The following is a 22,786-nucleotide window of genomic DNA, read 5'->3' on the forward strand; positions in this document are numbered from 1 at the left end:
ATAACCATGAGCATTACTGTGGAGCCTCACTCTTTTAAAATGTTTCCCACATGATCCAAATTCTGATGGATGATTTGTAACCATTCAGTAAAAAAATACATTTCTACAATTGAGATGCAAATTGGAATCATGCTATGCAGTTTATCAGACTGGCTACATTCATGGAATTTAGCAGATGCTCTTATCCAGAGCGACTTGAAGTGCTTCCTCAGTATATATTTCCTTACTCTAGTACAAATAGACAACACTCTAAAAAGACAAATCTGCTGAAACCAGGTAAAAGCAATACATGTTAAAGAAAGGTCAAGTCAAAAGTCAAATTTATTTGTATAGCACTTTTTACAATGGATATTGTCTCAAAGCAACTTTACAGAATCCAGGATCAACAGACCAAAAAACCCTGTTGAGCAAGCAGAGGACGACAGTGGCAAGGAAAAACTCCCTTAAAATTACAGGAACAAACCTTAAGAGGAGCCAGACTCAGCAGGGACCCATCCTCCTTGGGTGGACTGGAGGATAATTTGAATAAATAGGATTTACACAAATCATACAAACACAAAATTAAATGAAACTAAAGGTTATCACTGGCAAAAATAAGTCTGTAGTGAGTTCTTGACATTTTTGGTGCAAACAAGCCAGGTTTCCATCACATCTAGCAGGAGCAGCATTGTTGGCACAGCAGTCTCGACTTGCAAGCTTCAACCTCGTGTGTGTTTGTATCCATTCAAGCATTTAGTACGCTTCTAAACTAAAAGATGTAACTTTTCGAATAGATGTAGGGTGTTTATTTGACCACCTGGGTGCTAGTACAGAGAAGTGTTGATGCCTGTCTTCCTTTAGTCAAGATGAACCAGAGTTGTGTCTCAAAGGGTATGAGCTAGGAGCTAGTCCATTTTTAGCTTTGTTGGCACTTATCAGTATTTCAAATTGAATGTAAGCAGCTCTAGCTGAGAGCACAGCAGCGGTATATTGTGATGGCACTTATGTAGATTAAAAACCAGGCATGCAGCTGCATTTTGAATTAACAGCAGTGGTCTTATGTTGGACATAGAAAGACGTGCCAGGAGAAAATTGCAGTAGTCCAGCCTTTACATGACAAGAGGGTGGAAAAGAATCAAAGAGTGGCTTTCATATAACGTAATGAATAAATCCTCTTGATGTTGTAGAGAAAGAACATGGGTTATGTTAACAACATGAGGTGAGAAGAATAGCAGGCTATCCAAATCAACATAAATGTTATTTTTGTATTGATTGCAATGACAAGAGCTTGGTGTGGAGGTATTTCTCACAAATATACATCAGCAGTCACTCACAATGTTACTGGATAAGCTAAAATCAGCAGTAACGAAAGTGCACAACAGTGTGCAATAAGCAATAAAAGCATTTACTAGCAAAGTGCTAATAAACCATGTGAGCTTTTATTTGAAGATGTAAGGTGACAGACATTGGAGTTTTTATGTACACAATAAGATTTATGCTATTTCACAGACTCGGGTATCTGAATTTAACATACTATATTGCATTATACTGATACCAAAGTATTTGTGACACTGACACACTATGTAGTACAGAGTATATATTGTTAGTCATTTGTTCTACAGTCTGTAGCTAACTAATGCCTAGTTCACACTACACGATTTTACTGGTCGGTGCTAGATTTGCCGGCTCGGGAGCAACCCTGTGTTTGCATCGAAACTCGGTTCTCAATCGCTATGTGTGAACTACCCAACAACTCGATCCGAGCGGCTCGACCAAAGACAGATATCTAGCATGTCAAATATCTGGATCTGAGTCGCCCAACTGGCAATGAGTGCTATGTTGAACAGCCAGTGAGAACGCAAGATACGGTGTAAGGGGAAATGCAGGGGAGGAGTTGTAAAAAGGTGGGGCAGGGGCATAACATAGTTTATATCAGAATACATCGGCACACACACAAGTTTGATACAGTATTTCTGACCTTATTGTTCTCTACAAAACATTACGGCAATGTTGCGTTGTAAAAATTTTTTATTAACCTCCAACTCACTATAGAACAATCCATGCTGTTCCTATTTTTCCTTTGATCGCTCGCTACTTGTTGACGTGCATTTTTGGACGTGATATCATTAAACCTTTCGTCACTTCTCGTGTTTGTTTTCGTGACAAAACGTAGTTTGGGAGACCAGAGAAGCTCGCCTGCGATTGCAGTTGGTGATAGATGGTGTAGTGTGAAACCCCCTATCGCCAATCAGTCGTGTAGTGTGAAAGCCACACCGACTTGAAAGACTCCCGATTACAAGAGATCCAGATGTGTAGTGTAAACTGTACAGCAACCTGATGACTTGGAATGTTGTGTAGTGTGAACTTGGCATAAAAGTGTCTCATTAGATCTGAAAATACTGCATTTCTTTCTATGATTAAACTCTTGAATTTGACCGGCTCCTAACAGCTGCTATCAAACAGCCGGGCACCCACACAGACATGACTGGCTAAGTCTGAGTCAGAGATGGTTAAACAGGTTCCTCTTTGTTGCTAGTCAAGGCACCTGGACAAGAGCTGGATATGTAAAAAAAAAAAAAACAAAAAAAAAAAACATAAGATTGCCAAATTTCTGACACTGCTGCATGACGACCCTTGAGTCTTTTTAAAAAAGGTTAAGACACTTGCTACATTTTCTTTGTGTATCCATGTCAACTTATTTGAAAAAATATTCATATACAAGCTAGTACTGATGATTTTTTTTCTGGCTAGCAGTTGTTTCCATACACTTTCAGCACTCAGGCACTTTACTGGATTTATGAGGACACTTAGCTAGAGCACCTGTCAGCTTTAAGGAGATTTACAGACCTGTAGAAGTTTGGATGGCATCGGTGTCGCCTGTCATGAATTGACTCTCAATATCCCAACACGGAAGATTAAAACCTAAAGGAAGGGACAAGGTCAGATGTGAATCTGGGACGAGGGAGTAGATTGACAGTATGCTCAGTGACTTCAGGGGCTGATGAGTACAGAGTGTATACAGACTATCAGTACAGGGTAGGACTAGATGCAGTTGTATAGAATACGTAGAAAACAATATTAGAATTTTCCAGAAATATGGGCAATAATGTTTTGGTTTATTATCAATGTACATTGTATAACTAAATTGCTAATAATACAGCCCACATTATCATTCACTAGATTGTGGAACATAACTACAAGGATTTGAAGCTAATTAGCCCCAAAATCATTTATGTTATGTCCTGATGCTGATTTGCTCATGATTGGTGTTTTTTAATTCATCCTGTCTTAAGATCTTCCACATCAAATTCAGAAAAGTATTTCTTTATAGAACTGTGCATGCCTGTACAGGAATGGGTATTCCCTAAACTGCTGTCAAAAGTAAGTGTTAATAATTCTATTTACTGAACTCCAGTGCAATTTTCCATCATCCACCAAACCTTACAGTTCCTGCTACACATACGAGCAGGTAGGTCCAGATTCATCTGTCAGACGAATAGTAAAACAGATTTATCTTTCCAGAAACCGACTTTTCACTGCTCTAATTTCCATAAGCGACGTGCTTTGCATCACTTCAGTTGACATTTTCCAACAAGTATGGAGATCTTAAGACTATGAAACAGTTCTTATGCTAACTTTGCTTTTAGAGGCAGCTTGAAAGTGTGTGTTCGTAAAACCCATAAACTACGACGGCGTATTAGGGCCACTGTAAAAAAATATTTGTAAGTTTTGATTTTGAGAATAAAGTTGCATAAGTTTTGATTTCGAAATTAAAGTCAAAATATTATGCGAATAAAGTCGAAATTATTTCGAGATTAAATTTGAAATGATTGAGAATAAAGTGGAAATGTTATGACCTAAGAGTGTCCAGCCGTCGTAGGTTTGTCAGTTCAGAGAAGCACGGGTCTCAGTACCTGGATCGGCACGCAAGCGCCAAGGGACGCTTATAATGAGTGTTATTGTAGTTATCCAATAAAATTATTTTTGGGTGGCTGTTTCTATTGTACACTTTTATCCACATGACATGATGACTAAACATGTCAATGCAATCATTTATAGCGATGCCATACGGCTTTAGTTTATCGTACAAGTCCATAAGGCTCGGTTGAAGTACTGGCGACGACGCAGACGCCGAGCGCACCGGTGGTGCGCATTCTTCTAAATAAACCCAGTTTATTGCAAAGCCATTTCAGCGTCCTTATACTAATAACAAACTGGTGCTGATGTGCAGGAGATTAGGAATTTATTTATTTGTGAAACCGTTATTAAAGTATAACAAATCATGAACCTCCCTCATTTTAACACAAGGAGGATGCTCTGACAATATTTCGACTTTAATCTCGTAATTATTTTTGACTTTAATCTCGTAATTATTTCGACTTTAATCTCGTAATTATTTCGACTTTAATCTCGAAATCAAAATTTTAAAAAATGTTTTTCCTTACAGTGGCCCTAATACGCCGTTGTAATAAACTGATTTTTACATGTAAAACATTATATTTATGTAGGATTAAGAGGCCATTACTTCATTTTATGGGGGGTGTTAAATTGAGCAAATTGTGCAGAGGAAATGCATACATGTTCAATAGTCCAGTTTCATGTGGTTAGTGATTTAGGACATGACTTGAAGACCAATTATTGAATTCGACACTGCTTGCTGCAAGCTGATTTAAAATTTGTGCTAAATGGAAAGGAGAAGTGATGTTTGGATGAGCCAGCCTTTCTACAAAAATAGGTCTGCACTGCCATCTGGTGGATGAAAGGTTTATTGCTCAATTTTATAATAGTGAGTTTGTTTATTAGGATTTTAACGTCATGTTTTACACTCTTTGGTTACATTCATGATATAAACGGTAGTTACTCATTACACAAGATTCATCAGTTCACAAGGTTATATCAAACACAGTCATGGACAATTTAGTATCTCCGATTCACCTCACTTGCACGTCTTTGGACTGTGGGAGGAAACCGGAGCTCCCAGAGGAAACCCACACAGACACGGGAAGAACATGCAAACTCCACACAGAAAGGACCCGGACCGCCCCACCTGGGGATCGAACCCAGGACCTTCTTGCTGTGAGGCGAAAGTGCTACCCACTTAGAAACCCATGCCAAGTCACCGGGAACTAAGCTATCCAATTCCACTAACCTCTGTTATAAGGGTGGTGCGATGGCTAACCATACAAGGCAGTATCATTTTTTGTGGATGTTCGGTAAAATGTCAATGTCCATAAACTTTTGGTAACTTGTCCTTCTCCTCTGACCTCTGTGTTACAACAGAGGTGCTCATTTCAGTAAAAGTTAGCCACAGAATCTGTCTCTCCCTCTAAATGTTAAACAACCCCAATCTTTGGTCCTGGCAACTACAGTAGTGTTCAAAAAAATAGCAGTGATTTTAAAAAAGCGAATAAAGCACAAAATCATTATAAAACTTTTATTTCCATAAATGCAAATGCACTGAAAATACATTAACATTACAAAACATTAACAAAATTTAGTCAGTTTGTGTCAATCCTTTACAGAAAATTAAGAAAAATGAATATTAGGCTGTTCAAAATAATAGCAGTGCCAGCATTTTTCTTTAAAAACTCAAAAAATGTATCTATAAACTGAAAAAAATGTTTGAGGTTTCACTTTACTTTAAATTACTGAACTAATATTTAGTGGCAGAACAATTGTTTCCGAGATCTGTGTTGCATGGAATCAACCAACTTCTGGCACCTCTGAACAGGTATTCCAGTCCAGGATGATTAGACTACATTCCACAGTTCTTCTGCAATTTTGGGTTTTGCCTCAAAAAAACACGTTTCAGATGTCAAAACACAAGTTCTCTCTGGGATTGAAGTCAGGGGATTGTGCTGGCCACTCTATTACCTCAATCTTGTTTGTCTGTAACCAAGATGTTTTGGGTCATTGTCATGTTGAAACACCCATTTTAAGGACATTTCTTCTTTAACATAGGGTAACATGATCTGCTCAAGTATTCTGATATATTTAAACTGATCCATGATTCCTCGTATGTGATAACTAGGCGTAACACCATGGTATGATAAACATCCCCATATCATCATTTTGTACCACCGTGCTTTACTGTCTTCACAGTGAACTTTGGCTTGAATTCAGTGCTTGGGGGTCGTCTGACATACTGTCTACAGCCACTAGACCCAAATAGAACAATTTTGCTTTCACCAGTCCACAAAATGTTCAGCCATTTCTCTTTGGACCAGTCAATGTGTTCCTTGGCAAATGTTAACCCATTCAGGAAACGTCTTTTTCTTAACAACAGGACTTTGCAAGGAGTTCTTGCTGGTAAATTGGCTTCATTTAATCATCTTCTGTACTCACTGGTAAATTTAGATGTTCCTTGATCTTTCTGGAGGTGATCATTGACTGAGTATTTGCTATTTTGGCTAATCTTCGATCCAATTGAACAGTAGTTCCACGCTTCCTTCCGTATCTTTCAGGTTTTGGTTGTCACTTCAAGGCATTTGAGATCATTTTAGCTGAGCAGGCTATAATTTGCTGCACTTCTCTGTATGTTTTTTCTCTCTACAATCAACTTTTTAATCAAAGTACGCTGTTCATCAGAACAATGTCTGGAACAACCCATTTTCTCCAGTATTTCAGAAGGAAATGTGCTATGACCAACCTGTTCAACATTTGCCACCCTCCTAAATTAAATAAGGGCCAAAACTGACACCCGTTCTTCTGCAGAATGAATGACTTCACCAATTGAACTCCTCACTGCTATTATTTTGAACAACCCCCTTTCAATCAATGCTTCGATTACTCAGAATGAGTGGGATGCATGTCCTAATTGTTGGGTTTGTTTTGTTTTCATTACTCTACTACACTTTCAAGTAAATTTTTTGTTATGTAGAAATAGCATTTCTACTGAAAACAGTGATTTATCAGGTTAATGGAGTTGGACTGCTATTATTTTGAACACTACTGTAAGCTTGGACACAGATGAACTCGTCTCGTCTATATAAACTCCTTCTTCTCTGTAATAAACTGGACGCGTACTCTGATTTTCTGTGTGTGATGAGTTTCTTCCTGTGCACCCTCAGGTTTTGCAGGGCTCTTTCTCTCAAACTCATAGCAGCAAATGTCACTGGAGTAGAGGATCTGAACACCAAGGTTTCTTTAAGATCTCTTGCTGTTCTAACACTGGAACCTAAATAATTTGACCTGATGTTGTTTAAAGAGCACTACAAACCTCTCATCCTATTGCAGCTGTGTATACGATCTCAGGGACTGGTCCGGGCACCAGCGCATTAGTATGTGTGGGAACCCAACACCGGCAGGTGATAATAAGTGGCCACAGATTGGATTAGGAGTGAGAAATGACTAGATTGGAAAATCTAAAACCTCTTATTCACAAGAGTCTTCAGGCCCTTTATTTAATTCCTTGCAGTACTGCTTGCAATATCGTTTTTAGACCATAGAGGTCGCCAAATGCTCACAATCTGCGGCTTTAAACCGGCACTGAAACACTACACTGACCTTTGTTTACTGAATAGTGCAGTACTGCTCCAGTTGTGCTAAAAGCTTTTCATGCACATTAGATGTTCAGAATGGAATTATGTGCACACAGTTTATAGCTAAGGCTGCATTCACATGGACATTCTTGGCTTCATAAAAACACATATGTGCTAGTGGGGTGTGAACATTTAGAGCCTATAAAAGCGTAAATGTATACTAAAACGTTTAACCATCTAAGCTAAGTAGTTACCCTCAGGCTTGCGCAGACAGTGGCTCTGTGTGTCATCCTACAGCAGAAAGATCTTGGGTTTGATTCCCAGGTGGAGCCAGACTACTTAGCCATAAGCTTATAAACACCTAAACATTATATACATGTACTCAGACATTAACATTACATACGTATATAGGTATATGTACAATTTGCATTAATTTAGAGTTACCTGTCTGCTGCTCATAACTGCAGATATTTGCTACTATTCAGCCTTGGTATGGCTGATCATTGATGATGGGCCTGACTTATTAGGTCTTTAACCTTTGTTAAAACATAACTTCATGATGTGATATAACCAAATGCTTGGCTTTCTTGCTCTTCATTTGACCCCATAAGTTCTTAATGGGGTTTAGGTCAGATCTTCTTTGGTCATTGAGGTGCTGGTTATTCACCTTAAAAATTCAACCCAAAGAATATAACATGTCTGAAGAATTCAGTGGTACTTTTCCTTTGTCAGGGTGTAGTTGATTGTGTGCAGTTGCCCAAGTCCAACGTAGGCAAGACTATTAAAATTATTCCCACCACTGTGCTATACTGCTCTTCCTCGTGCATGAACCCTTCTGTTACTACTGTAAGCTCAGTCAAGCAAATCTGACTTTTTGTACAAATGGACTGACATGGTCAGTTTAACAATTGGGCATACTTCGTTTTTAGTGTGGCCAAATGCTTTTTGAATTTAGATTTATTAAATCATACATTCTTACTAAAAATAATACACACACACACACACACACACACACACACACACACACACACACACACACACACACACACACACACACACACACACACATACACATACACATACACATACACCCATTCAGTGTCTCCAATTAACCTAACTGCATGTTTTTGGACTGTGGGAGGAAACCGGAGCTCCCGTAGGAAACCCACGCCCCGCCTGGGGATCGAACCCAGGACCTTCTTGCTATGAGGCGACAGTGCTACCCACCGAGTCACCGTGCTGCCCAAAATAATAAGCTGGTTATATGATTTGTAATAAAAAACATTCTATACATTTGAGTGTAATGCCAAATAGAATCATTTCTGCTAATAGTCCCAGACCTCTGGCACCCATTATGTCCACTTTAACCCCTGGAGATAAATATTTCTTTTAAAAGTCAGAAAAATCAGACATCAGCGTCAAGATAGTTAACATATCTCTATTTATTTCTCCTTAGAACAGAATTTCATAAACATAGCTGTATTTTTCATCTTGCGTCCAAAAAAAGGTCATGACCTGTGAGACTGAATTATAAATATTTAATAAAGGTCTTTGTGTAAAAAAGAAAGCAAAACAGAAACATGAACTAAAGCATATGTATGACAATATGACACCGTAATAATAATTTAAATATCTATATATATCTGTCCATTTTCATGTCAGTTTTTTAAAATTCCACAGAACCACAATTTTGCTCGGCCAGAAGAGAAAAGCATTCGCTTAAGCAGCTCACACTTCTTTTGAGATGTGTTTAACAAACGCATCCAAAAAACATCGTACAAGTGATGAACAAAAAGGAAATGGAGCAACAAATTAAAGGTTAGTGAACAAGTGAACATCAAAATCTGAAAGAAAGACAGGCAACAGTGATACAAATCAGCACAAAGTTACATTAGCACAAATCTACAATAGAATGACTGAGGCACATCTGCATAGATCAACAGGATTTGAGACGAGTGGTTTAAACAGGATGAGCAGAATGAGTGTGTGTGTGTGTACCAGATCTCTGATGTGATGCACCATCACTGGTCTCCAATGTCTCTAAACCTTTTCAGTTTTGAATCCTGAATATCTAGTAGTACAGTTGGTTGGTTGTGTTATAAAGTGAGGGGAATCAAGTATTTAGCCGCCTTGGTTTTATTTTTAGTTAAAAAGCAATTTTTAAAACTCTAAGTGGCGAGTGTAAAAACATTCTTCGCTCCAAGTGTCCGGCTTCTTTTGTGACGTTCTAGATAAGTCACTTTTGTGCTCTTGGATGAATTCTGGTAGGCTAAACGTCTAAGAAACTGCAGAGCATGTTCACCTCAGATAAAGTCAGTGTTTGATTCCACAATTACCAAAAGGGAAATTACATCTGGCATTGAGCTAATGCAGAACGCCACATTGAGGGGGAAATACCAGTCAAACATAGTGGTGTCTGTGACTCTTTGAACCTGGACAACTAGCCTTTATTGACAGAACCATCAATTCTGCTCTCTACCAGAAAATCCTAAATAAGAATGTCTAGTTATCAGTCCCAAAGCTGATCTGGTTTGAAGCTTTACATTTTCATTTTATAGTCTAAGCAATTGAGGGTTACAGGCCTTGCTCAAAGGCCCAACAGTGGTAACCTGGCAATAGTGGGGCTTAAACCAGCGATCTTTCCGAATGCTAGTCCAGTACCTTAACCACTAGGCTACAACTGCCTTTGTGTTTGAAGCTGAAACACAATTAATTTTGTCGCAGAGATGGACTCTCTTTAGTATAACTTAAGATCCTTGATAGACTTAGTCCAAGTCATACTTTAAAAGGACTAAGTGAGCACATTCTGCAAAGAAGAGTGAGCAGAAACTCCACACTAATGTAAAAAAAAAATGATCTCCAGCAAATTAAAGCATTTGGTTGTGGTCAGTTTTGAGTCCAAGTAATAAGACATTGTATGTATTAAAGTGGAGATATTCTGGGGAAGTATGATAAATAACAAAACTAAAATTGGCTGAATGCTGGTTTCTCCTCACTGTAGTTTTAAGGACTTAAGAGAGAAAACATCAAGATTACAACACGAGTCGTTCATTTACTCCCAAACAACATTGTCTATGATACTTCTAAGTACTGTTCAGTTTATACAGGGCAAAGCGTACATTTTGTAACATAAATGATGTTTAACAATTTAATAAATTAACTGTCTTGTTAAAGGAAACATCAGTGATTTTAGAAACTTGCTGTTTTTGCCTGAAGCTAAGGGTTCTGAACAGTAAACAAATGTCGAAATATGCGAGTTACAGACTGTAGAAAGCATCCGTGTGCGAATCGGTTGAATATATTTTATTTGTACTCACCACATTTGTAACTCTACAAGCTGTTCCTTGTACTAAACATTTTTACCTTGTGGAATTTTTAACCTCAATGGGTTAATAAGCTCTGGTTTCTGGGTGTGGATGGGATTTCCTTGTCGAGTATTGCTCAGATTGACTCTAGCTAATCTTGGAATGTCACAATTGTTACACTATCACTTATTTTATAATGCATACTGCCAGGTTTGTTGTTTATTGGGATTTTAACGTCATGTTTTACACTTCGGTTTCATTCATGACAGGAACGGTAGTTACTCATTACACAAGATTCATTAGTTCACAAGGTTATATTGAACACAGTCATGGACAATTTACTATCTCCAATTCACCTCACTTGCATGTCTTTGGACTGTGTGGGGAAACCGGAGCATCCGGAGTAAACCCACGCAGACACGGGGAGAACATGCAAACTCCACACAGAAAGGACCCGGACCGCCCCACCTGGGGATCGAACCCAGGACCTTCTTGCTGTGAGGCGACAGTGCTACCCACTTAGCCACCGTGCCGCCCCGCATACTGCCAGGTTAAGAGTGAATAACATTACTTAGCACTATTAGCGATATTGGTATTTGGATCAAGGTAAAGTATAAAATATTTTTAACAACTGTTTTAAGAAATTAAACCCTTAACACAAGTCAGACTGTTCTTAGATATGCTTTAAGTGGTAGACTTAGCTGCTGCCTACATCAATGTGTAGGTTGGACAGCATCCTCTACCAAACATGATGCTCTGCCCAATTACTCTGTACAAGTTTAAAAAGAAATACAGCCTGATTTTATTGGTCATGCAAAACGCTCAGGCTTTCCTTGATGCTTAAAATTTGTTCATATATAAGTTCGTTTTATTTACAGCTGCAATCTGAAATATTTAACCTTTCCGAAGAGAACAAGTATTTATAATGCTAGATTTTGCATTTAATATATTTTACAGTAGCAGAGTATTTTGTTAATAGCCATGTCACGGCTGTTTACCCTCACATAATGTTGCTGATATTCAATTGGGTTACAACATGATTAAACTATTGGGTTTAATCCTGATTTGCTCAGCTGTGATGTTACATAAACACCACCTAGAGATTTATATTTATATAAATATTCTTTAATTCTACACACAACATACCTTTTAAGATGCTGTTTTTTGTTTGTTTATCTGGATTTTAACGTCATGTTTTTACACTTTGGTTACATTCATGACAGGAAACGGTAGTTACTCATTACACAAAACACAGTCATGCACAATCTAGTATCTCCAATTCACCTTATATGCATGTCTTTGGACTGTGGGAGGAAACCGGAGCACCCGGAGTAAACCCACGCACACACTGGGAGAACATGCAAACTCCACACAGAAAGGACCCGCCCCACCTGGGGATCAAACCCAGGACCTTCTTGCTGTGAGGCGACAGTGCTACCCACTTAGCCACCGTGCCGCCCCTTTAAGATGCTGTGGGTTGAATATTTCCGATTGCAACTGTATGCATCATTGATAAGTAAGGACCCTGGCCTTCAACTGATTGAAAATGCATTACAGGAGAAATGAAATAAACAATGATTGTCATCTCTGTACTGTAAGACCTTGTCCAGCTGCATTAAACAGCAAATTAAAACAGAAATCGCTGCAAGACTGCAGGGTAAAGTGTCCTGATAGAATGCAAAAGAAAAAAAAATAGAAATGTTTTAAACAGTTTTCAACTGAACACAGGTCAAAGAGAATGGTACAATATTCTAGTTGTGACAATGGCTAATTTGTAAAACAAGCTTTAAAAAAATTTTACAATCTGACTTATCACATCTGTAGTGCGATCAGATATGACTGCTGCCATTTCTTACATTATTTACTAAACAGTTATACTGGACAAATGGACAATGAATGACCTTAAGCATTTTAGATTGAGGGACATTGAAATATTAGTATAAGACAAGTGTTTCACACATGTGCCCAAATAGGAAAATGTACGACAAGTTTTAGATTTTAAATTAAGCTTATAAGCATAAACACCAGATAAAACGCTTACAGACGGTACATCAGCAGCTAGCGGCCCATACAGTCAGACACCAACCAGTCCTACACACAGAAGGAGGATTGTAGATTGAGCCCTTGAGAACTCCTTCTCTTGCAGGCTCTCCGCTAAGCCCTTAAAACAAAAATGTGGGACATTTCGAGGAGAAAACTATTATAAAATTACAGCGCAATTACAATTCTACTGTACAACTCTCATTGACTTTTTTAAGCTGCTGAAAAAGAAAGTGTGGTAGGTTTGGAGTGGAATCTGGAACCCTTGAGAATGGTGGCAAAATGTCATTTTAAATAGGTTTACCCAAAGTAACCTACTGTAGCTAGTATAATACGTATTTAATTTTTACATGTTTTGATAATACCAGGCACTCCAGTTAAATTATTGCAACCTGGTGGTTAATATTTCACTTTGCCAGCAAAACAGCTGTTTCCTAGGTCTTTCCTGACATGCAAAACTAAATTACCATTGAATACTGGTGTTCTTAAAGTTTTTGAGATTTATTCTGACAGGTTTTTACCAATCAGGTGTGCTGTTAAATGGAAAAGGGGGGGTTCCAAAAAGCCCTGAAAAACAAACAAAGACCACGTTGACCATAGAGAACAAAAATGTTGAGAACTTGATATCAAAGGTTCCTGACACTCCAAAATAGGCAATCTTAACTTACAGCATTAAATGAAAAATCATCGTGTGGCCTTATTTTAGTTTAGATTTGATAGAATTACTGAAGTGTGCAATTACACACATGGACAAAAGTATGTAGACACCAAAACACCAAATCCACATGCTTATTTCAAAACAATAGGCATTAATACTGAGATGATCCTGCTTTGCTTCTGGTACAGCTTCCACTCTTGTGTAAGGGCGTTCCACTAGGTTTTAGAACATGACTGGTGTTGCATGCTGATGTTTTGAAGTCAGTATTCTGTAAACTAGAACCGAATGCTATATAAAATTTAGATGCAGGACAGCCAGTGTTAGCTGGCTGGCTGGCTGACTTTTTTTTAGAAAATTAAAAAAATATTTTAACAATAATTTTATTACAATGTAACTATGAAGAATACTGTTTATTTTTATGCCACATTTTAACGCTCTACATTTTGGACTTGACTCGTGGAAATGACAAAGCTTGTTGAATAACTGGCCAACAGGCATTAAAGCAGGCTGCCATTAATGCCATTGTACGGTTGCTCCAGGGCCCAACAGTGGCTGCATGGCAGAGCTGAGATTCGAACTCTCAACCACTGGATTGAAAGCCCAAGACTCTACCCACTAGGCTACTACTGTCCCTGTAATCTTGCACAGGTGAACCTTTTCTGTCTTATCCACTTGTTTTGCTAACCACTTATTTAAAAAAAGACTTCCTAAAGGCAGCTCAGACGTTCAGAAATAGGAACTGGGTTTGTGCGGGACTCTGTGTGGAGAAGCAAAACAGGATCTTCTGGTTCTCAACTGGGATTCCTCCAGTGCATCTGTTCTGTTAATACACAATGTACACGTACCAGGCCATCCACATGATCATGGAGAAAACCGTATTCTGATATCTGACCATTCGACCTGTTCTGATGTCCAGTTTCAATGTCAGTGTGCTCATTGTAGGTGCCTTCAGTGGTTGACAGGATTCAGCATGGGCACTTGGACTAGCCTTCGACTATACTGTCATATAGACAGAAGGGTTTGATGCACTGGAGGTTTAACACACTCACCTCAGTCCCAGTATTAAAGTTATCTACAATTTGAGCAACAGTAGCTTTTCTGTTGGTCCGTACCAGTAGTTGTTGGTTATATTGTTGTTCATTGTTCTATATTTATCATGTGTATTATTTATTCAGTGAATGAAGACAGTATGTTGAAAGAGTGAACGACCATGGGTCAACGTGTATTGCCTGACTCTGTGGTCAAGCTGTTGTAAAGAGTTGGTCATGTGATTATTGCAAGTTGGCCATGCACAAATGCACAAAGTAGCTCCACTTTATTAGATGTTGATGTCTCCAATCCAACAATTGTACCTAGTGTTCAGTGCTTAACATATTTTTTCAGAACTACACTCAGTTACAGCAGTGCTGTGGAACATCCAGATAGAAGCAATTTGTTGCTGGGCGGTAATAATTTTTCTTGGGTAACCTGCCGTGACCACCTATTTTGTTTAAAATTGTATTACGGTGCACTTATAAACACATTTTCAAGTGCAAAAGTGCCTGCAGAAGATTACCTGTCACTGTAAGGTTCTTTAGGCCATTGCACTGATTTTGTATAGTGCCCTTTTTTTTGGCCCCTGGACTTTTCCTTTTTATAATAAAAGTAACTGCAACTGACAGGGGCAGCTCGGTCAGGGCAGAAATGTGACCGTCTGACTTGTTGGAAAAGAGGCAGTCAAAGTTGGAAGCTACTAGGTCAGTGTTCTGAAGATTGGTGTATGGGTTAGTTTATGCAGTGGTCGTTTCTGTACAATAATACTTTAAACCAGTGATTTGAATTGATGTCCACATACTTTTAGCCAGGTAGAGTTGCCAGCTGGTAGAGTTATAAAGGAAAAGGGGATTATAAATGTGTCAGCTAGTTAGCACAGCAGATCAGAGACCATTTAATTGGTATCATACTTTACTTTTGCAGTTCTCACGACAAGACCCTTTGTAAACCAACAGCAAGAACAAAGGGGGTCTTAATCGGAGAAAGTATGAATAGAGGCTACTAGCTAGCAGTCAGAATAATTGAATTTACAACCAGCCAACCTGATACTTTTCTAGCTACAGCGGCAGCGTGTAGACGTCTACTCATGCTAGCTGTCAAAATATAGAAAAAAATGAGCGCGTTTGACAGAGACATGGACGCATACGAGTCTGCTTTTTTTCTTCTTTCTATTCTGATCTGGCTTGACTGACATGCAGAGAAACCCTTCCTGAACAGCTGAACCTGGAAACAAAAACCTCTAACAGTCACCAGGTACGATAAAAAAAAAAAACCCAAAACGTACATGTATGGTTTAAAATGGTGTGAGAATCGACGTCTCTGTAGGAAACGCTTTGGTCTTCCTTTTCCTCCAACTCTTCTCGCCTGTCTCTCCAATGCTGTTCCTTTTACCTGGGGCCTAAAGAGCACTGAACATATAAAGCGCAGCTAGGGACCCGCCGTCGCTCCAGAACTGCATGGTTTAAGCTGGTTTAACCCAGTCTCTTGCTGACCTTGCCATCCTTCGCTTACTGGGAGCATGCTGATTGGATAGAGATCCATCACGTTCAGTCACTCCTCCCTGGGGGCGTTGTCCTCCAGCGTAAAGATGGCGGCCAGACAGGTGGAGTTTTGGACGGCCGTCATGGTTGCCATCGTTTGCAGGAGGACGAGGACCAGCAGGCAGAGCTTCAGTCTGCCCTGACTCAGCCTCGGTGCTCCCGAGGTGGTGGCAGACATGTGCTGGCAGGAGGGATGAGTCCTTTTGTAAGCGTCATGTGAACGTTCATTAAATTTCAGCTCCCACCGAACATCACAGCACTGTGGCTCCTGGTTGGTGTTCTGCATGCTTTCTGAAAGCCCTGATATTGAGAGAGACAAGAAACAAACAAGCATATTAATACATATATATGAATACCTTAGACAAAAACCTTAGTCTAAATAGGCACAAATTCACACACGTTTTGTAAGAAGCCTTTTCAGAAGAGTGGCTGTTATAGCTAAAATAATCAGAGGTCACTCCACTTTAATACCACTTGTTTTTTAAAGGGATGTTCAACAACCTCATGGTCATGTGTCCAACTACTTTTGGCTAAACAACAGATTTTTTTTTAGTCAGTCACAGAAAAAGAACAGGAATTATAACTACTGTACCATGCTGTTTAAAACTGTTGTGCTGGACACAGGCAATTTCTTATCACTTGTAGGGCTTTGGTGTCATGGTCATGGGTACTCATTTTGAAGTAAGTCCTTCCCCAAGTAATGGAGCAGTCTTTCTGAGAGAGTCCAGTACGTCTTTCACAATGGCAAAAAGTGAAAGCACATATACAGAGGGCATAAATAAATAACCAAAAAGTGTCCTGTTATAAGAAATGAAGTAACGAGATAGACTTTTTTTTTTTTTTTTTTTTTTTTTTTTTTTTTTTTTTTTTCCCCTCCTCCATGCTTTTCTTTGCCTCTATCATTTCCCTAAACACAGAAAATGTTATTGGTTATCTTAATGTCACCATGGCCACTTGTCAACAGATTATGTTCCATCAAGCATATTAATACAGAATTGTTATTTAACCAAATAATAAATCTGTCTTAGCACTGACTTGTTGCATTTAATTAATACACAGCTCTCAGGATGTTATACACACATGGATACCACAAGCAGATTTTAAAGCACTGTTTTCTATCCGAGCCAAAAAACATATTTAAACATAACTGAGATTTCTCATGCATATACATCAAACCATAAAATCCATTTTACACATTTTTCTTTCTACATAAAATGTAAAAAGGGTATTTATACTCAGAAATGTGCCATTATTTCCTGAAGTAGCTCTGTAGAACACACACACACACACACACACTTATGTAAATTTATGCTTGACAAGCTTTTACACACAAAATGCCCTAGGATGAACTGGCATAAATGATTCACTTGTAAGATTAGAAAAATCCACTAAATGGTCACCTAGTGATTAAAGTAATTGAAAATTTTTGACTTAATTTTGTAATTATTAGTCCATAGTGATTTCAATTGGTTTTTATATCTTTTTTTAAAGTCCTTTGTTTAAAAGAAATATATGAATGTGAATTGAATGTAATCACCTCTTTAAAGTGCAGGGTTTACTAGTGTCCAGATCTTTATCTGTTTGTGTATTATCCATGCTGGAAGGCTTAACTGTTTCTAATAAACTGATCTTCTCGTGGTCAAATGCCTAGAACATAAATAATAAACCCCTGCTGTCATAGATATCCGCTTACGTTTAATATTTTACTCTAGAGGCAGCGATCTAGTCATCAGTCAGTCTATTTTATCCTGACTATATCTTGTTTAACATGTTTCATCTCACCTTTATTGGGGGGAAAGGGGTCCAGAGCTTACGTATGTTGGTTTTAAGGCACTTAAAAGGCTGGTACCCATTTACACATCAAAGATAACTGTACAGGCGTATTAGAGATCAGAGATCTTTCCAAGCTACTTTTTTTAGAGCCCAAATCTAGTGAGAGGAGAGATGACGAGCATTTAGATATGTCATCTCTGCCTTTCTTTAAATCAAGACTCAATAAATTTTTTGTAGTCTTTAAAGAGGGCTGATGGTGTTTAGTTTCATTAGCTTTTTTTTGGCAATTTAAAAAATGACAGCAACAACAACGTTGTTGGCGTGTGACCGTCTTGCTCTCCTCAAATCGTGGTGGGGGTCAGCTTGAGGAAGCATAACGCAATTTTGGTAAAAATTGGACACATTAAATACAACTTTTTTTTTTTTTTTTTTTTTTTTTTTTGTCATTTAGAGGTTCGTCTTTCTCAGTCTGAGTTCTGCTCAAAATCAGTTAGTGCCTGGCAGAGCTTGTGACTGAAACTGACCAGGACAACAGACTTCCCTAAAAATAATCATTTTAATGTCGCACATCGACCCAAATGTTACTGTGAAAGAGATATGAAGCCTTGTCTTTTAGTAGTTGCTTTTCTATGTTAATATCTGCAGTACCCTGCTGAGTAAAAGCAGTTTCTTTTAGGTTTTTTAGAGCTTGAGCTTTGAGTTTCAGAATCACTATTTGCTGCCTATCAAGATTAGTTTCCTTTCTGCTGCAAGAGCCGATAAGAAACCACACCGGCAAATCACACCACAAAATAATCAATCCCAACTCATCTAGGTACTCCAACCTCTCCTCACAGCTAAGACTAAATCATGCCTCCGACTTTCCAAATACGTGACCGCTTCCTTACACTGCAACTTCAGATAATAATCTTCCTCACTGAGCAACCCAGAGTACTGTCAAATAGGCCACCACTTTAAGGGGTCATATTAGAGTCACCAGTTATTTACAAACCAAATTCAGATCAATAGTTTGACAAGAAATTTTTTTAATCTGTGCTCTAGTGCTGTGCGATATGACTAAAAAACGAATATCTCGATATGCTTTTGATAAAAGGTGAGATACGATACGATATAATGTAAACTTAAAGTACAATGGCAATCCGTTTTACTTCAAATAAATGAGCATAAAAAAAATCCCGAAAAAGTTCAGTACTTGATAGTGCTTTGCTATCATTGCAAAATGAAAGCACACGTTAAACAACAGCTCCGCGACCCGATCAACCACACAGCAACATAAAATCATAACCGCTGCTTACCTGAGCTTCTGTTCCTCAAATTGCCAATCAAATTTATTTCCATGTGTTGTTCCATTAGGGATTAAATCACCTTGTTTTTCTTCTTGAAGGCCATCTTCTATGTTTCCAGAATATTTCCAGAATATATTAATATATTTATATATATTTATATTTATATATATTTAACATATTTATAATATATATTATATATATTAATATATATTATATTATATTTATAATTAATATTTGTTTTCAACTGTGTGTTTATCCTCCTATAAGGTAAAAAGCTGAAACCAATCGAGAGAGAGTGAAATTCCACCCAAAATCTGAATTCGGAAGCTCTGATTGGTTTATACAGCTATTTTTCAAGACTTGAACCACGAATGAATATCTTTCACAAATGAACTGATTCATTTGTGTGAGCAAAACGAATGAATCTTTACCATAGATAAGAGCACAGTTCCCTGATTAGATTCCAATGAATAATTAGTTTGAAAAGAGTCGTTTGTGACTCTTTACTCAGTGATTCAGTTTGCATGTGTGTGTGCGTGCACGCGGCCACCCGCTCATGCGCTAGAGAAAGCGTTATGCGCAGCACTTGTGCTCTATTTTAAATGTTCTCAGATGGTAACCTGTGTGGCCATTTTTAACATCGTGTAAAAAGTAATATCGAATATATCGATATTCGCGATATACCGCCCAGCCCTACTGTGCTTCCTAAGCAGCTAAACAACTCAATCATTGTCTGTACAGGCTTAGTTCTGACAACTATGTGATTTCCTTCCTAACCTCCTATAAAAGCGATGGAACTCACCATTATTAATCAGTCATTTCTAACACGGCCTTTCTGAGGCCAGCAAAATCAGCTAGTGCTTGGTAGAGCCTGTGACTGATACAGACCAGGACAACAGACTTTTTTAAAATGTTTGTTTACCCTGGCCTATAGAATTCACTGCATTTTTAATGTCACAAATCAACACGTTACTGTAAAAGCTATATGGAGCTTTGTCTTTCTTAGAAAAGCAAACGGTTGCATCTACTCTCTTCAGATCTGCAATATCCTGTAGTGTAAAAGCACCTTGTTTTAGAAATCTGGGGCTTTTTATATTATTATTATTACCATCCCTATGAGAATTTGCAGTGTCGTCTGCCAGCACTGCCCGCCACTCTCTGGTGGTGCCAGCAATTTTATGAGCACTTTTCTAGCCAAGCAAGATAGTAACCACACTGAGTATGACTGCCTCGGACAGTGGGCACCTGGGGAAAAATAGCAGTGCTCGCTTCATCGGTGTCATCCTGTACCTCTGCATCAATTCCTGTCATAAAGAGAAACCAGCTAGTATGTTTCTTAGAGGGCAGCACAGTGGCACAGCTGGCAAAGTCACTGCCACACAGCTTCATGAGCCGTGAAGTCCCGAGTTTGATTCTGTCCCTTTATGTCTGTCTCTGAGAGGTTTTGCATGTTTTTCTCTGGGTGCTTTGCTCTTGGTTTCCTTGACCCTCTTAACGTGCAGTAGGTTATATATATATATCTCTACACAGTTGCCTTACTTTGCAATGCAATTTTCCCAGGGTCGTACAATGTTAATGCCATATGCAAAAAAATTTTTTGGTTGAGCGTGTAGCCACTGATGCACGGCTGCTTTCACATCATCATCACACGAAAATCTTCTTCCCCTTAAAGCTTCTTTGAGAATCCAAAAAGGTTAAAATCAGATGCCGCTAAATCCGGACTATAAGCTCTCAGTCTCTCAGACACGACCGATTACTACTACTCCCTCCCTCACCGTTTCCAACCAAAATATAAAAGTGCAGAAACTTTTTGTAGATCCCTTGTATATTGCTGTAAAGTGAGAGGTGCACACCCTGGACAGAGTGTATGTAACCCTGCAATGGATTTGCACCATGTGGACGCATTTGAGTTCATGTGTTTCACTCATTGCTAAAAGGTGTATAAAGTTAATTACATAAAATGAATTCCATAAATACCTCCGGTCCTTTCTGTGTGGAGTTTGCATGTTCTCCCCGTGTCCGTGTGGGTTTCCTCCGGGAGCTCCGGTTTCCTCCCACAGTCCAAGGACGTGCAAGTGAGGTGATTTGGAGACCAGTCCATGACTGTGTTCGATATAACCTTGTGAACTGATGAACCCTGTGTAAGAGTAACTAACGTTCCTGTCATGAATGTAATCAAAGTGTAAAACATGACGTTAAAATCTTAATAAACAAACAAACATTGCAGACATTTAAAGCAACTCACATTTGGGACATGACCATTCAAGCACCTCAGAGTTGATCACATTGCTCAAGGTTCCAACATTAGTTTGCAGTAGTGAGACTCAAACCCCTTAACAACTCTAAGTACATCCAGCAGAATGAGTACGTACCTGTACATATAAAACTTGGTGTGCCACCGTGTATAAGGTCGTCATTGTCAGGCAATATGAAGGGACACCTCTGCTGGACCTTGAGACAGTAATGCTCGCAAGGGATCTTGCGGCTGCAGCTGGATTGATTGCTCTGAAAGTACTGAGCACACAGCCAGGGCTTGTACACCATCTGCAAACAGACATAAACACCATTATAACAACTACACACTATTTGTCAGAGTTGTCTAGATCGCTGCCAAAACGGTTCACAAAAATGTTCTCTATAGTCCCCCCCCCTACCCGGTATGTATGTTTATTATTTTATAGGCTACACCTACTGTACCTTATAGATGAACTTTGTTTTTGCAGTTACTGACTGTAGCCCATATGTTGCTCTGTACACTTAATTACTCCCCTGTACCTTATTGATTAATCTACTAACATGGTAATAATGATAGTGTGTGTTGTTTTGGTGTGAATATATACCATGTGCAGCAGTGTTGTGGGGGTTATAAATGCTGTTCAAACTTCCAGGCCTCTTTATGAGGAACACATACCCTGTTAGCACTGATTGCAGTGTACAGCTAGATACTAGAGCTGCACAATGTTTTTTAATCTCCCTTTACTCATTTATCAGTGGGCACTTTTTAATAATATGAGACTGCTGACCTTATATTTTTTTGGTTGGAGCACTAATCTCCTCCCAGCATTGACCGTAAGGTCTTAACAAGTCCCAGCAACACTAGTGCTGTGAATGATCTACCACCCAAACCTATTCTGATCAGTGTGGGTCCTTTTGGGGTAAAGAGGGGTGACAGAGCAACTGATGGGCTTCAGTCAGTATGTGTATACCCACAAAGTTGATCTGTATAGTGAGTGTAGCTTATAAATAACCAATGAAAGTACGTCTCAGATAGGTGTTCCTAATAAAATGCTCGGTGAGTAAATTCATTGTCTTATCGTAATAGATTCACAATACAGCCTACATGCAACAGTCAAAATGAACAGAAGGTGGCGCACTTGTATGAATTATACTTTTGTACAGTTTTTTTTTTTCTTACAGTAGAACAGTAGATTTTAGCACAAGGCTATTAAGGTTTTTATGGCACTAAACATTGATAACCTATTGGTGCATTATTACAACATAAAATGTATTAAGAAGGCCCATTATACATTCACATGTTGCATTGGATTAGATTAGTACGCATAACCTCCACAGTCCATCTGTGCATCAGGTCTGCATGCAAAATGAAATCAGAGGGAATGAAAACCAAGTGGGCAGTGTTAGTGGGGGGCAGTACTGTAAGAATAGCTCCAGTTCATTTATTCTGCCCTAC

The 22,786-nt window shown here is 38.7% G+C and overlaps 1 protein-coding gene across 1 annotated transcript in view; it reads right to left on the reverse strand.

The window, feature by feature from the left end:
• Window positions 1-16,046: 16,046 nt before the first annotated feature.
• Window positions 16,047-22,786, reverse strand: part of nalf1a (NALCN channel auxiliary factor 1a) — a 65,375-nt gene continuing 58,635 nt past the window's right edge. Inside the window, exons 2-3 of the mRNA XM_063010415.1 lie at window positions 21,468-21,639; window positions 16,047-16,336 (exon numbers count right to left, since the gene is read on the reverse strand). Coding sequence (XP_062866485.1) covers window positions 16,047-16,336; window positions 21,468-21,639 — 462 coding nt within the window. The remainder of the gene's footprint in view (window positions 16,337-21,467; window positions 21,640-22,786) is intronic.

This window comes from Trichomycterus rosablanca, chromosome 15 (assembly GCF_030014385.1).
Source record: "Trichomycterus rosablanca isolate fTriRos1 chromosome 15, fTriRos1.hap1, whole genome shotgun sequence".
NCBI lineage: Eukaryota > Metazoa > Chordata > Actinopteri > Siluriformes > Trichomycteridae > Trichomycterus > Trichomycterus rosablanca.